A 12,876-nucleotide genomic window follows, 5' to 3' on the forward strand; every position below is an offset into this window, starting at 1 on the left:
TACTTTTTGTTCTGTTTACTTTATGTACTGTGAAATCACTAAATTTTTGTGGGCGTTTGATTTCCATAGTTTTCATGGTATGGAGAGACCCACGAACTCAAATCCTCCAGGAAATGTAAAAATGGCATAGTACAGTTTAAGTTAGGTACACTTCTTCAATCATAAAATCAAATCCCACCGAACCTACATTTTTTGGCAAAAAACAAAACAATTGACCCCATGAAATTAAGTGATTTTACAGTGTTTACCTAGACCTTGATGTAGGGAGAGGGCTAAGATAGGCTGAGCCTGCTGCCCAATCCCCTTTGAATAAAATATTAATTTTGGCAGATATATGTAGATAAAATAATCTTAAAGCATAACTTGTATAAATTATGAGATTGAAGGTTAACAGATGCTTGCAAAAATAGGGAAATAAGTATGTACCATGTCAAGATATCCCACTGTACAATTATATATTATTGTAGAAAAATATTGATTAATACATGTAATTCATTAGGGCTGGGACAATATATCGAAATTGTAATTCTGTGTGAAGATGATACGCATACTAATTTGTGTGTAGAAATCTTAATACAGAAAACAAAATTTCAGACTTATTTTTTCTTGGTTTTACTTTTCATTTGGATTTTAAATATATACAAATATTCTAAATATGAAACACATAATAATCAATACCACTTTTGTTATATCATTTTGTTTTACATCACATATAAGGCTTCTATGAATAAATTATTATTAGTGAAGAAATATAGTGTTTATTCAACACAAAATGAAAATTTTATAATTACATGCACAACATCATTCTACATACTTTATTGTGGCACAAATATTGTGATATGTATTGATATAGAGGAAAGTGTTTTGTCCCAGCCCTATAAATTATTTTAACAAATAAATGAGATTCTCGATAATTTTACATCATCATACTCCTTCCCAAGAAATACAACTCAATATCCTCTAAGGATTTTCCCTTGGTTTCTGGTAGGTACTTGGACACAAACATAACACCACACAGACAGCAGACTCCGAAGATCCAAAAAGTACCTGCTTGACCAAACAGTTCTTGCAACAAAATGAATTCCTTGGTTATGAGGAAAGCACAAAACCAGTTTGTAAACATTGCAATGCCACTAGCTGCTCCCCGTGCTGGGGCTGGGAAAAGTTCCGACATCACTAACATAGGGATTGGGCCCCAGCCCAAGGAAAACCCTATGATGTAGATGACAAGGCTTGTAATAGCAAGCCAACTGATGTCTGCATGCGTTCCACTTCTGATGCGAAAGTAGTAATATCCAAATGTTGTGCAAGTCAGTGCCATTATGGAGCCTGCTATTATTAGCAATTTCTTTCGGCCCATTTTGTCCATTAAGAAGCAAGCTACAAGTGTAGCAAGTACCTGAACAATGCCAATAACAACAGTCGCAAGTTCACTGTTCTTATACCCAGCGCTCTGAAATATGGACACTGTATAAAACATAACTGCATTGATCCCACTGAACTGTTGAAAAACCATGATCATGACAGAGATAAACAAGGGACGAGATAGTTCTGGTTTTTTAAACTCTGAATAAGAGAAAGAGGATCCAGATTCCTGCATGAATCCCTCTTCAATATCTCTACATTCATCCTCCACATCTGTATGAGGTCCCCTCAGAGCTGCCAATGCTAGCAATGCATCTTTTCTCCTGTTCTTCAGGATAAGATATCTGGGTGTCTCTGGGATACAGAAGAGTAATAATATCGCCAGTGCTGCAGGCATGGCACCAAAGAATGCTAACATAGACCAGGAACATGTCATTCCTATGGCATATGCTGCTACAATGCCAATGGTTATCGACAACTGCATACTTGCTCCAAGAAATCCTCGCAGTGTCTTTGTGGAAATTTCCGCAAAGTAGACAGGGGCAGCTACTGTTACAAGGCCACTTGCAAATCCACATAATGTTCTACCAAAGAGTAGGCTTTGAATACCTGACGCCAATCCTGTCATGATCCATCCAACAAGGAATACGCCGGAAGCTATTGTCAATGTTTGTTTTCTGCCATATTTCTCGATTAACTTGCCTCCACAAGGACCACCGAAAATTGCGCCGACCGTCATCAAAGCACCAAACCATCCTGTCAAACTTTTCCCATCGAGAAGTTTTTCTTGCTCTAGTTTTGGAATTGCAGGCGAGCTATAACCAATTGTAAACCCGAATGTGAAGGGGCCAAGACTTGCACAGAGAGCTGTCAAAAACAAACGAGACGGTGAACCCTCAAATTTCGTCGATTTCCGAAGAGGCGAAGCAGTTGGGCTGCTCTCGAGAGACATGGTGACAAGATGAATCAATGTCAAGTTGGTGTTTTGAAGACAATGCTTATGGTGAACTGCAGTAAACATTTGTATGACGAAGATGACATAAAAACCATGCATGAGGAAATGAAAATTCCGGTAAGAAGGTTATTAACAAACCAAAATTGCCAAATGCTGCCAATCAGGTAAACGTCCAGACATCCTGCAGATGGTATATTCTTGGTAAGTAATCTGCAGCATATTTATTTATTTACATATAAAAAGGAATGTAATTGGTAATGCTTTTCTTCCCCTTTTTAACGAAAATCATGTCATTAATGTAAACATAACGTAGTATATTTTTGTTATATATGTCTTTGTGTATATGCATGGTAATTCTGTTAAGAAATCCAAGAATTCATCTTCATCGTTGATGAAGATTTATATGCCGTTTCATTGACTCTCAGAACTGTTAAGGCAACCACTCATGGATTTCTGGAATCGATATATATAAGTACCGCAATGTATACATATAAGCAGAAAAAAGGGGAGGGAATAGTTTCAGTTTTTTGAAGAGGCACAACCCAAAATTAGATTTATATTGTTTTCTAATTTATAGTATTAAATACTGGTAAAATTATATAAAGGGACACAAAGTTCTGAAAATTGCCTTTCTTTTCTATGTAAATATGGCAAAATTGGGGGAGGGGGGCTCTCATTACCATGCACCTATGTTAAAATCACAATGCGTTTTCAAAAATGTTGGTTATCTTGCAGCTAAATCTTTTGCAGTTTTTCATCTTATTTGGATAAGTATGCATCTAAGCAAGAAAATGGTAGCAAGAAAACGCCAGTCTGTTCAGATCAGGGGAACTAAAGAAGCTTCTCTTAGCACAAATATGAATAAAGAAACAGAAACATGTCCGGTATGTAGTAAAGAGAAACTTGACGTTCATCTGATTGAAAGCAATAAATTAATGGAAATCAGAGGATGTGATTTTTGTGGACTGCGATATTTGCAAATCAAGCACTCTAAGTCTGAGGCAGGTACTAATATACATTGTATTTATTGTTACAAGAATTTCAATGATACTAAAAACTTTCAAAATCATCTACAGGATCATAGTGATTTTTTAAGGACTTCATCACTTAACATAAGTTCTTCATCCTCAAGTTGGACTACAAATCATCAGGAGGCCAGTCCAAGAAAAAGGAGAAGTATGACACCACAGCCCAGAGAAGATTCCGAAGGATTCCAGGTCAAAGATCAGGATAATCCAGAGACTACAATAGAGGATGTGGCCGGAGCAATCTTGACTCTCGGTTCATCTCTTAAAATATCAAACACAGACATGCGAAATGTGGAAAACTGGACTTTTAGATCATCAAAAACTGCCAGGTTAAGTAAAACTTCTAAATTGTCAAGAAGTACCAGCGAAAATAAGACATCTAGATTATCTAGAGCTGACACTGTATTGATAGGTGATTGTACTGCCAATGAAAACCAGCCTCTTGGAAGAATATCTAGAGCTGCAAGTGAAAACCAGGTGACTAGGTTATCTAGAGCTGACACTATAGTGATTGAACCACAGATTCAGATCAGTGACCAAAGCTTATGTAGTCAAACAGGATGCAATGCGAACAAGGAGAATACTACAAGAAAGACTAGATCTGCAACTCTAGCATCAGGCAACTCTTTAGACCTTTCATCTTTTCTGCTCCCTGATTCACGACCAACCAGACAAGATTCTAATGCAAGCAATTCCACCACTATTTTATCAGATGAAGAAACTTTGCCTGGAGAGAGTAGTCTGAAAAAAGATGATACTATTGTATTGGAGGTGTCAGATAATGAAGGTAATGTTTCAAGTCAGTTTTTAATGACATTACCTACCTGGGAGAAAATGTCTGACCTTGATTTAAATAAACTTTGCCAAGATGTTCTAAACTCTAAAAAGTCCTCTGTTGGGAGGTTAGCTAGCGACGATACAATAGATCGTATCTTACCTGGATTCAGCATGTCCATCATTAACCTTCTTCAGGAAGATGATATGATTATTGTTGGTGACCAAAACCAAGGAAAGTCAATTCAGATTCGTAGAATTCCCAGTGGGTCTAGTCCAGCTAATGAATCAAACATCACTCAAGAACTTCCAGTAAACAATGAACAAGATAGCTTAGTAAAACCTCAAAAGAAGATCTCAAAACAGGCTGAAGAAGTAAATCCTGGAAAATTGACTGGACTGAGGAAAAATCGTCGAAAAGGTAAATCATTGAGAAACGAGGGACCGGCCATTAGAAAGCGAGGTAGACACGTGGAAAGAGAAACACACACCTGCTCGGTATGTGGTAAGGTGTTTAGCCGGCGATATAATTTGAAAGTTCACAAATACATCCATACAGAGCAAAAAGACTTGGAGTGTCAGTATTGCCATCAGCAGTTTAAACATGACAGTCTTCTTCGTAATCATATGCGCATTAAGCACACCCGCAACAAGCCGTTTACATGCGAGACTTGTGGGCAGGGCTTTATTCACAATAACTATCTGCAGAGACACATGCTGCTTCATGCTGGGGACATCTGTAAATGCTGTGATGAAAAGTTTGAGTCGCGTCGCCAATTGAATGTCCATGTGAAAAAAGTTCATGTGGAATCCAATTCCACCAAACATTGCAGGAAGTGCAAAATGAACTTTGTTTCTTTGTTGGAGCTTACTAGACATTTGCTAGGGATGAAAGATACTGTATAAAATTGTACTTTTGCTGTATCAAACAATTTGAGAGTATTGTTGGAACATTACATGCTTTTTATAAGACCTGGATGTAAATGGGCAGTTTATCAGTACAGAGATTCAAAAGAATTCAAAAGAAATGTGTTTAAATGCGCATGTACCTCTATGTACATGTATTGCACAATGCAGTTTAGCAGATGTTGATATATAAAATCCAAGTTAGAGAAATGTTGGAAGCATTTTTAAGATCTATTGGCAGTGTTGTGAAAGATACTGTGGTTGTCATTCCATATTTTTATGGCACAAATTATGACACGATTTGACAGGATTATGGGTAATTAAAGAAAGGACAATTTCAACAATGCTTTTTCCCTTTTGATGATAGTCTCAATTGTTAAGATGTAAACATGCATAAGAAAAGTTTCTTTGAAAAATAACATCAAAAAATTTTGAGAGAAGAAAAATATCAATTTTTTCTGTAATTTTTAATCATATATTTCATTTACCACAGATTTTGTGAAATGTACAGATATTTTTTTTTATTTTGAATGTATTTTTTATAAATATTTAGCATTTTTGTGCTTTTATGTGTTGTACCATACTACACCATAATATTTTTTTTTACTTGCTTACAAGACAATATTTTATAATTCTTGCCAATCATTATATATCATATTCAACAGATTTATTTACATAGTTGCCAAGACAGAAAAGTAATTTGTATGTGTGTAACTGAAGTAAGAATTACCTTTGAATCTGCATACTTAACATTGTTTAAGGTATGGTATACCATTAAAACCATTGAAGCACACTTCACTATACCTTTAACATGTGTACAATTGGATTCAAAAGGATCAAATTGAAATAAAAAATAAACAAAACTAGAAATATGTCTGAAGAACATGAATGCCCCACCGAGTGTATATTAGTAATGCAACATGAAAATCTGTATTAGTGTGTGAAGTTTGAAGAGAATATCTTGAATAGTTTCTTTAAAATTGAAATTGAAATCTAAAAAAATGGATATAAATGATTAATTCTCACAAAATGATGTATAAGTGCATAAGCTTACATAAAAATACCTTAAATGATTTCTTAAAAATTATGCAAAATGCAAATTAAAGAAAAGTGAGGTCAAGGTCACAGAAAAGTGCAAGGTCAAAAGTTTTTGATGCAGTTGAATAGCCATCACTAATACTTATCAGCATATTAAGTTTGATAAAAATATCTTGAATGGTTTATTTAAAACTGAGCTTAACACTTATTTAAGAAAAGTGAGGTCAAGGTAAAAGGAAAGTTTGAGGTCAAAACTGTTGATGCAGTTGAAAAGCTTACATTAGTATATATTAGCATATGAAGTTTGACATAAATATCATGAATGATATCTTTAAAACTGAGCTAAACACAATTTAAGAAAATGAAGTCAAGGCCAAAGGAAAGATCAAGGTCAAAAAATATTAATGCAGTTGAATAGCTTACTTCAGTATGTATCAGCATATGAAGATTGATAACACTATCCTGAATAGTTTATTTAAAACTGAGCTAAACATTCATTTAAGAAAAGTGAGGTCAAAGTAAAAGTCAAGGTCAAAAAATGTTGATGCAGTTGATCTCATCAGTATGTATCAGCATATGAAGTTTGATAAAAAAAAATTATCTTGAATGGGTTATTTAAACTGAGCTAAACCTAATTTCAAACAAGAGGCCCAAGGGCCTTAATGGTCACCTGAGTATAATACAACAATTAAGAGGATCCATAAAGTATAAAATAAACTGATAGATGAAGCTTTGTTGCCCAAAAGCAAGAGAAATAGGATGATCAGGATCAATGAAATAATTAATCTAGTATTCGGTAACAACTCATAAATTACATTCTAATCTATCCCCCATTTATCACTATCGCAATGCAGACAATTAACAAACTATTAGTTCTTCTGTACCACTTTTAATCCCATATTGTGACCTCTCACATTGGCCTCTCTTGGTCTTTGAAGAACATTTAATAAGTTATTTTTGTCTCATTTTGATTTATTTATTATTTACAAGTCTACTTGATCATTAAAACTATGAAAGTACTTTTTGTATTATACAATATCATTTTTGCATAATTCTTTTAGTCTATTGACTTTCAAATACATTATTTACGGTGATTAATTACATGAAAAGTGAATGGCAAAGGGGAATAACTTCTCTTAGTAGAATACAAATTAATAGAGCACTGGCCAGGACCAGAACACTTGACCAAATGGTCCTGATGTTCAAAAATCTGGTTAAAATATTCTTGCATATTAAAAACTTTATATTCTGATGCTTTCGATCTGCCAAGGAGCAGAGAAAATTTTCAAACAAATACTGCATTTTCACTACAGATTCAACACAGCCCTATCCTAACACTAAAACCCATGTCCCAGGGTCATGAAATTCATGAATTTGGTAGAGGTACCCCCCTCATCATAACTATGCACTTAGTTGAAGAATTTCCAAGAATTAACACATTTTTACTATATTCTCAATATAGCCTCCCCCCCCCCCCCCCCCCCCCGGCAAAACACCAAGACCTGGGACCACAAGTTTTAAAAAAATTTATAATAAGCACAATTGTTCATCATAACTATGCACTTTGTTTATCAACACTAAGGGGCAGACAGGATTATTTAACAGAAATAATGCATTTTCACTATATTATCAAAGAAATTATGCTTTTTCACTATATTATCTATAGACCCCCCCCCCCCCCCCTCAACCCTGGGACCATGAATTTCATAATTTTTGAAAAGGCATCATTGCTTATCATAATCATGCACTTAGTTTGTTTAAATAATATCCAGGAGCAGAGAAGATTTTCAAAAAATTAATGCACTTTTTCACTACATGTATATAATCAATAGAGCCCCACCCTAACACCAGAACCCCTGACCCAGGGCCATGAAATTCACAATTTTGGAAAAGGCATCCTTGTACATCATAACCATGCACTTAGTTTGTTTAAATAATACCCAGGAGTAGAGAAGAAGATTTTCAAAGAAATAATGCACTTTCACTATATGATCTATATAGCCCTGCCCTAGCGCCAGAACCCCTGACCCTGGGACCATGAATTTCACAATTTTGGTAGAGGGCCTAATGTTTATTACAATCATGCCAACAGTTTGACTGCTTGATATCCAGGAGTAAAGAAAAAGATTTTTAAAGATTACATCAATTTTGGTGGTTTTAGCCCCACTCCTCGGGCCTCAGAGGGGCAGGGACAATGAAATTCACAATTTTTGTTCCCCTTCACCCATAGATGCTATATGCCAAAATTGGTTAAAATGGTTTAGCGGTTTTGGAGAAGTTGAAAATGTTCAAAAGTTAATGCACAATGACGGACAAAAACAGATAGCAATAGGTCACCTGAGTGACTCAGGTGACCTACCATTTGTAATCAGAGATTTCTATGCTCACCTCGACAAATGATATCTTTCAGTTCTTGGCAAATCTCACATCATATTTTTTCCTAATTAGTATGCATCCCAAGATCAATATCTATGCAAGTTTGGTTTAAGTAGGACTTGTAGGTACTTGGGAATGGACCTGCTCCAAAAACTTTTACTTGTTCACTAATCAAGAAAATGTAGGTCAGTTCCAACATTCAAAGCAAAACTGGAAGTTTCCATCCTTAGAAGCATCATCCATGCAAGCTTAGTCATAAAAGGCCATATAATTATAGAGCTACTCCAAAAAATTATCCTGTTCACTCATCTGGAAAATGTAGGTCAAATTCAGCATCCAAAGCAAGTCTAGAAGTGTCCATCCCTAGATACATCATCCTTGCTAATTTTGTTAAAGTATGGCTAAAATTCACTCATCTGGAAAATGTAGATCAGGTCCAGCATCCAAAGCATGTATGGTAGTGTCCATCCCTAGATGCATCATCCATGTAAGTTTGGTCCAGGTAGGGCTTATAGTTACTTGGGAATGGACCTGCTCCAAAAACTTTAACCTGGTCACTCATCTGGAAAATGTAGGTCAGATCCAGCATCTGAAGCATGCCTGGTAGTGTCCATCCCTAGATGCAACATCCATGCAAGTTTGGTCCATGAAGGGCTTATAGTTACTTGGAAATGAACCTGCTCCAAAAATTTTAACCTGGTCACTCATCTGGAAAATGTAGGTCAGATCCAGCATACGAAGCAAGTCTGATATTGATAGTGTCCATCCCTAGATGCATCATCCATGTAAGTTTTGTCAAGGTAGGGCTTATAGTTACTTGGGAATAGAATTGCTCCTAAAACTTTAACCTGGATGCCGACGCCAACACCTGGGGTATAGCACTTCATCGAGGTGAGCTTAAAAGTGAAGTCAAGGCCACAGAAAAGATCAAGGTAAAAAAATATTAATGTAGTTGAATAGCTTACATCAGTATGTAGCAGCATATGAAGTTTGATTACACTATCTTGAATAGTTTCTTAAAAACTGAGCTAAACACTAAATAAATACAAGAGGCCCAAGGGCCTTAACGGTCACCTGAGTACAATACAATGATTTAGAGGATCCATAGAGTATTAAAATGAAATGAAAGGTGATTCAGAAGCTTTGATGCCCAAAAGCAAGAAAAATAGGGTGATCAGGATCAACAAAATAATTAGTCTACTATTCATTAACAGTTCATAAATTAGGTTCTAATCTGTTTCCCATTTATCACTATCACCATATAGTATATTAACAAACTATCAGTGCTTTTGTACTATTTTAATTCCTTGTTGTAATCTCTTACATTGGCCTCTCTTGGTCTTTGATGAACATTTAATAAGACAAGTTATTTTTGTCTCATTTTTATTTATCTATTACTTACAAGTCCACATGATCATTAAAACTATGAAAATACTTTTTGTATTATACAATAAAAATTCTTGCATAATTCTCTTATATTCTCTTAATTTTTATTTACAATGATTAATTATCAAAAGTAAACGGCAAAGGGGAATAACTCCTCTCAGTAGAATGCAAATTAATTGAGCCCTGGCTAGGACCAGAACACTTGACCAAATGGTCCAGATGTTCAAAAATCTGGTAAAAATACCCTTCCTTATTACAACTTTTACACTTTTTGCCTCTGATATGCCCAAGTGCAGAGAAGATTTTTTAAGAAATAATGCATTTTCACTACAGATTCACTATATTATCAATAGAGCCCCCCCCCCCCCCCCTTCACCACCGAGAAACACCAGAGCCTCTCACCCTGGGACCAGAAGTTTCAAGTTTGCTCATCATAAGTAATCACTTTGTTTAACTGCTTAACATTAAGGAGCAGACAGGATTATTTAATAGAATTAATGCATTTTCACTACATTATCAATAGCCCCACCCTTATACCAGCACATCTGACCCAGGGGTCATGCAATTCACTACTCTGGAAGAAGCGCTCTTGCTCATCATAACTATATACTTAGCTTCTTTGCTTTTTAACCAGAAGCAGAAAAGAATATTTTCAAAGAAATTTTGATTTTTCACTATATATTCAATAGAGCCCCCCCCCCCCCTTTTGACCAGAACCCTTGACCCTGGGGCCATGAAATACACAATTTTAGAAGAGGCGTCCTTGCATATCATAACAATGTACTTAGTTTGTTTAAATAGTACCCAGGGGCAGAGAAGAAGATTTTCAAAGAAATAATTCACCTTCATTGTAGGAGCTATATAGCCCCACCCTAGCACAAGAACCCCTGTCCCTGGGGCCATGAATTTCACAATTTTGGAAGAGGTGTCCTTGCTTATCATAACAATGTACTTAGTTTGTTTAAATAATACCCAGAAGCAGAGAAAAAGATTTTTGAAGCATTAATGCATTTTCACTATATAATAAATAGAGCCCCGCCCTAACATCAGAACCCCTGACCCAGGGGCCATGAAATTCACAATTTTGGTAGAGTTACTCTTGCTTATCATAACTATGTATTTAATTTGTTTAAATAATACCCAGGAGTAGAGAAGAAGATTTTCAAAGAAATAATGCACTTTCACTATATGATCTATATAGCCCCCCCCCCCCCCCCAGCAACAGAACCCCTTACCCTGGGGCCATGAATTTCACAATTTTGGTAGAGTCACCCTTGCTTATCATAACTATGTATTTAATTTGTTTCAATAATACCAAAGGAGTAGAGAAGAAGATTTTTAAAGAAATAATGCACTTTCACTATATGATCTATATACCCCCCCCCCAGCACCAGAACCCCTGACCCTGGGGCCATGAATTTCACAATTTTGGTAGAGTCACCCTTGCTGATCATACCTCTGTATCTAATTTGTTTAAATAATACCCAGGAGTAGAGAAGAAGATTTTCAAAGAAATAATGCACTTTCACTATACGATCTATATAGCCCCACCCTAGCACCAGAACCCCTGACCCTGGAGCCATGAATTTCACAATTTTGCTAGAGTCACCCTTGCTTATCATAACTATGTATTCAATTTGTTTCAATAATACCCTGGAGTAGAGAAGAAGATTTTCAAAGAAATAATGCACTTTCACTATATGATCTATACAGCCCTGCCCTAGCACTAGAACCCCTGACCCTGGGGCCATGAATTTCACAATTTTGGTAGAGGGCTCAATGCTTATTACAATCATGTCAACAGTTTGACTGCTTGATGTCCAGGAGTAAAGAAGATTTTTAAAGATTGCATCAATTTTGATGGTTTTAGCCCCACCCCTCAGGCCCCAGGGGGGCAGGGACCATGAAATTCACAAATTTTGTTCCCCTTCACACATGGATGCCATACGCAAAAATTGGCTGAAATTGGTTCGACGGTTTCAGAGAAGAAGCTGAAAATGTTCAAATGTTGACGCACGACGACGGACGAAAACAGATAGCAATAGGTCACCTGAGTGACTCAGGTGACCTAAAAAGTGGTCAAGGTAAAAGGAAAGGTCAAGGTCAAAATTTTTTGATGCAGTTGAATAGCTTACATCAATATCTATCAGCATATGAAGTTTGATAAAAATATCTTGAATAGTTTCCTTGAAACTGAGCTTTTAACCGAGTTAAACGCAAAGTGCAATGGAAGGACGGAAGACAGACATGACAAACTCTGTATGCCCTGGCCATTTTAATGGCGAGGCATAAAAATCTACAGCACATTTTCCCCTCACTACAATGTCTTTTCCTAAAAAGAATTCTAGATTTGATTTTAAAAATCTAAAGAAATTTTTAGGAAATAAACAATTTAAAAAAAAAAAAGACATCATAGTGAGGGGAAAAATGTGCTGTAGATAAGAATGGAATGACTTTATCAGACGTTGTATAAATCTTGCCAACAGTGTTTTAGTTCATGTACCTTGTATTTACATAATTATCTGAAGACTAGTCATAAATTATGTCATTGAACTATCATTTTTTGAATACAAGAAAATGATTTCACTAAATTTTTGACATCATGAAGATATTCATGCTCATCCATTTGAGTTCATGAGGAAATGAGTTTCATTCCTTTATCAAGTAAAGAATCTTAAGGGAAAGTTATAAGAAATATAAATATAATTGCTCTTACAATGATTTTTCAGAGTATGGAGTTTTATGAACGAAGTAATCCTTTGGGCCACTTTGTTATTAGCTCTTTTTTTCCAAGACTCTTCCCATAATTGGATTGATAGGTTGGTAAATAAAAAATAAAATTATAGAGAACATTTACATAAGAATTTATGATTAACCTCCATCCCACCCCCAATTAAATATTAATTCTGATTTCTTCAATAAGTCTTATTCGTTACATTTATTTGACTTGACTCGACAACTCAATAATGGCGGCAGTATACTCAAGTAAGTAGAAAAGCAGCAATTAGTGTTTCTACACACAGTCCAAGTGTTTTAGGTGATAAAAAT

General features: G+C 35.7%; 2 protein-coding genes and 1 long non-coding RNA gene across 3 annotated transcripts in view; 1 reads left to right on the top strand and 2 right to left on the bottom strand.

Annotated features, from left to right (window-relative positions):
- LOC133192248 (uncharacterized) overlaps positions 1-12,876 on the bottom strand; it is a 117,622-nt gene that overhangs the window by 13,772 nt on the left and 90,974 nt on the right. The window lies entirely within an intron of this gene.
- Positions 693-2,348, bottom strand: LOC133192189 (solute carrier family 2, facilitated glucose transporter member 8-like). Its single transcript, XM_061328156.1, has one exon. It carries the CDS (start codon positions 2,315-2,317, stop codon positions 917-919), a length of 1,401 nt encoding a protein of 466 aa, XP_061184140.1. The 5' UTR covers positions 2,318-2,348; the 3' UTR covers positions 693-916.
- LOC133179789 (zinc finger protein 836-like) lies at positions 3,077-5,595 on the top strand. Its single transcript, XM_061314479.1, has one exon. The coding sequence runs from the start codon at positions 3,094-3,096 to the stop codon at positions 5,026-5,028; it is 1,935 nt and encodes a 644-aa protein (XP_061170463.1). The 5' UTR covers positions 3,077-3,093; the 3' UTR covers positions 5,029-5,595.

Source organism: Saccostrea echinata, unplaced genomic scaffold, assembly GCF_033153115.1.
Source record: "Saccostrea echinata isolate AGI-Se365-2 ecotype Australia unplaced genomic scaffold, CSIRO_AGI_Sech_v1 ptg000001l, whole genome shotgun sequence".
Taxonomy (NCBI): domain Eukaryota; kingdom Metazoa; phylum Mollusca; class Bivalvia; order Ostreida; family Ostreidae; genus Saccostrea; species Saccostrea echinata.

What these genes read in the sequence shown, in the direction of transcription:
- LOC133179789 (XM_061314479.1), top strand. Translation starts at nt 3,094, where the DNA reads ATGCATCTAAGCAAGAAAATGGTAGCAAGAAAACGCCAGTCTGTTCAG.
- LOC133192189 (XM_061328156.1), bottom strand. Translation starts at nt 2,317, where the DNA reads ATGTCTCTCGAGAGCAGCCCAACTGCTTCGCCTCTTCGGAAATCGACG.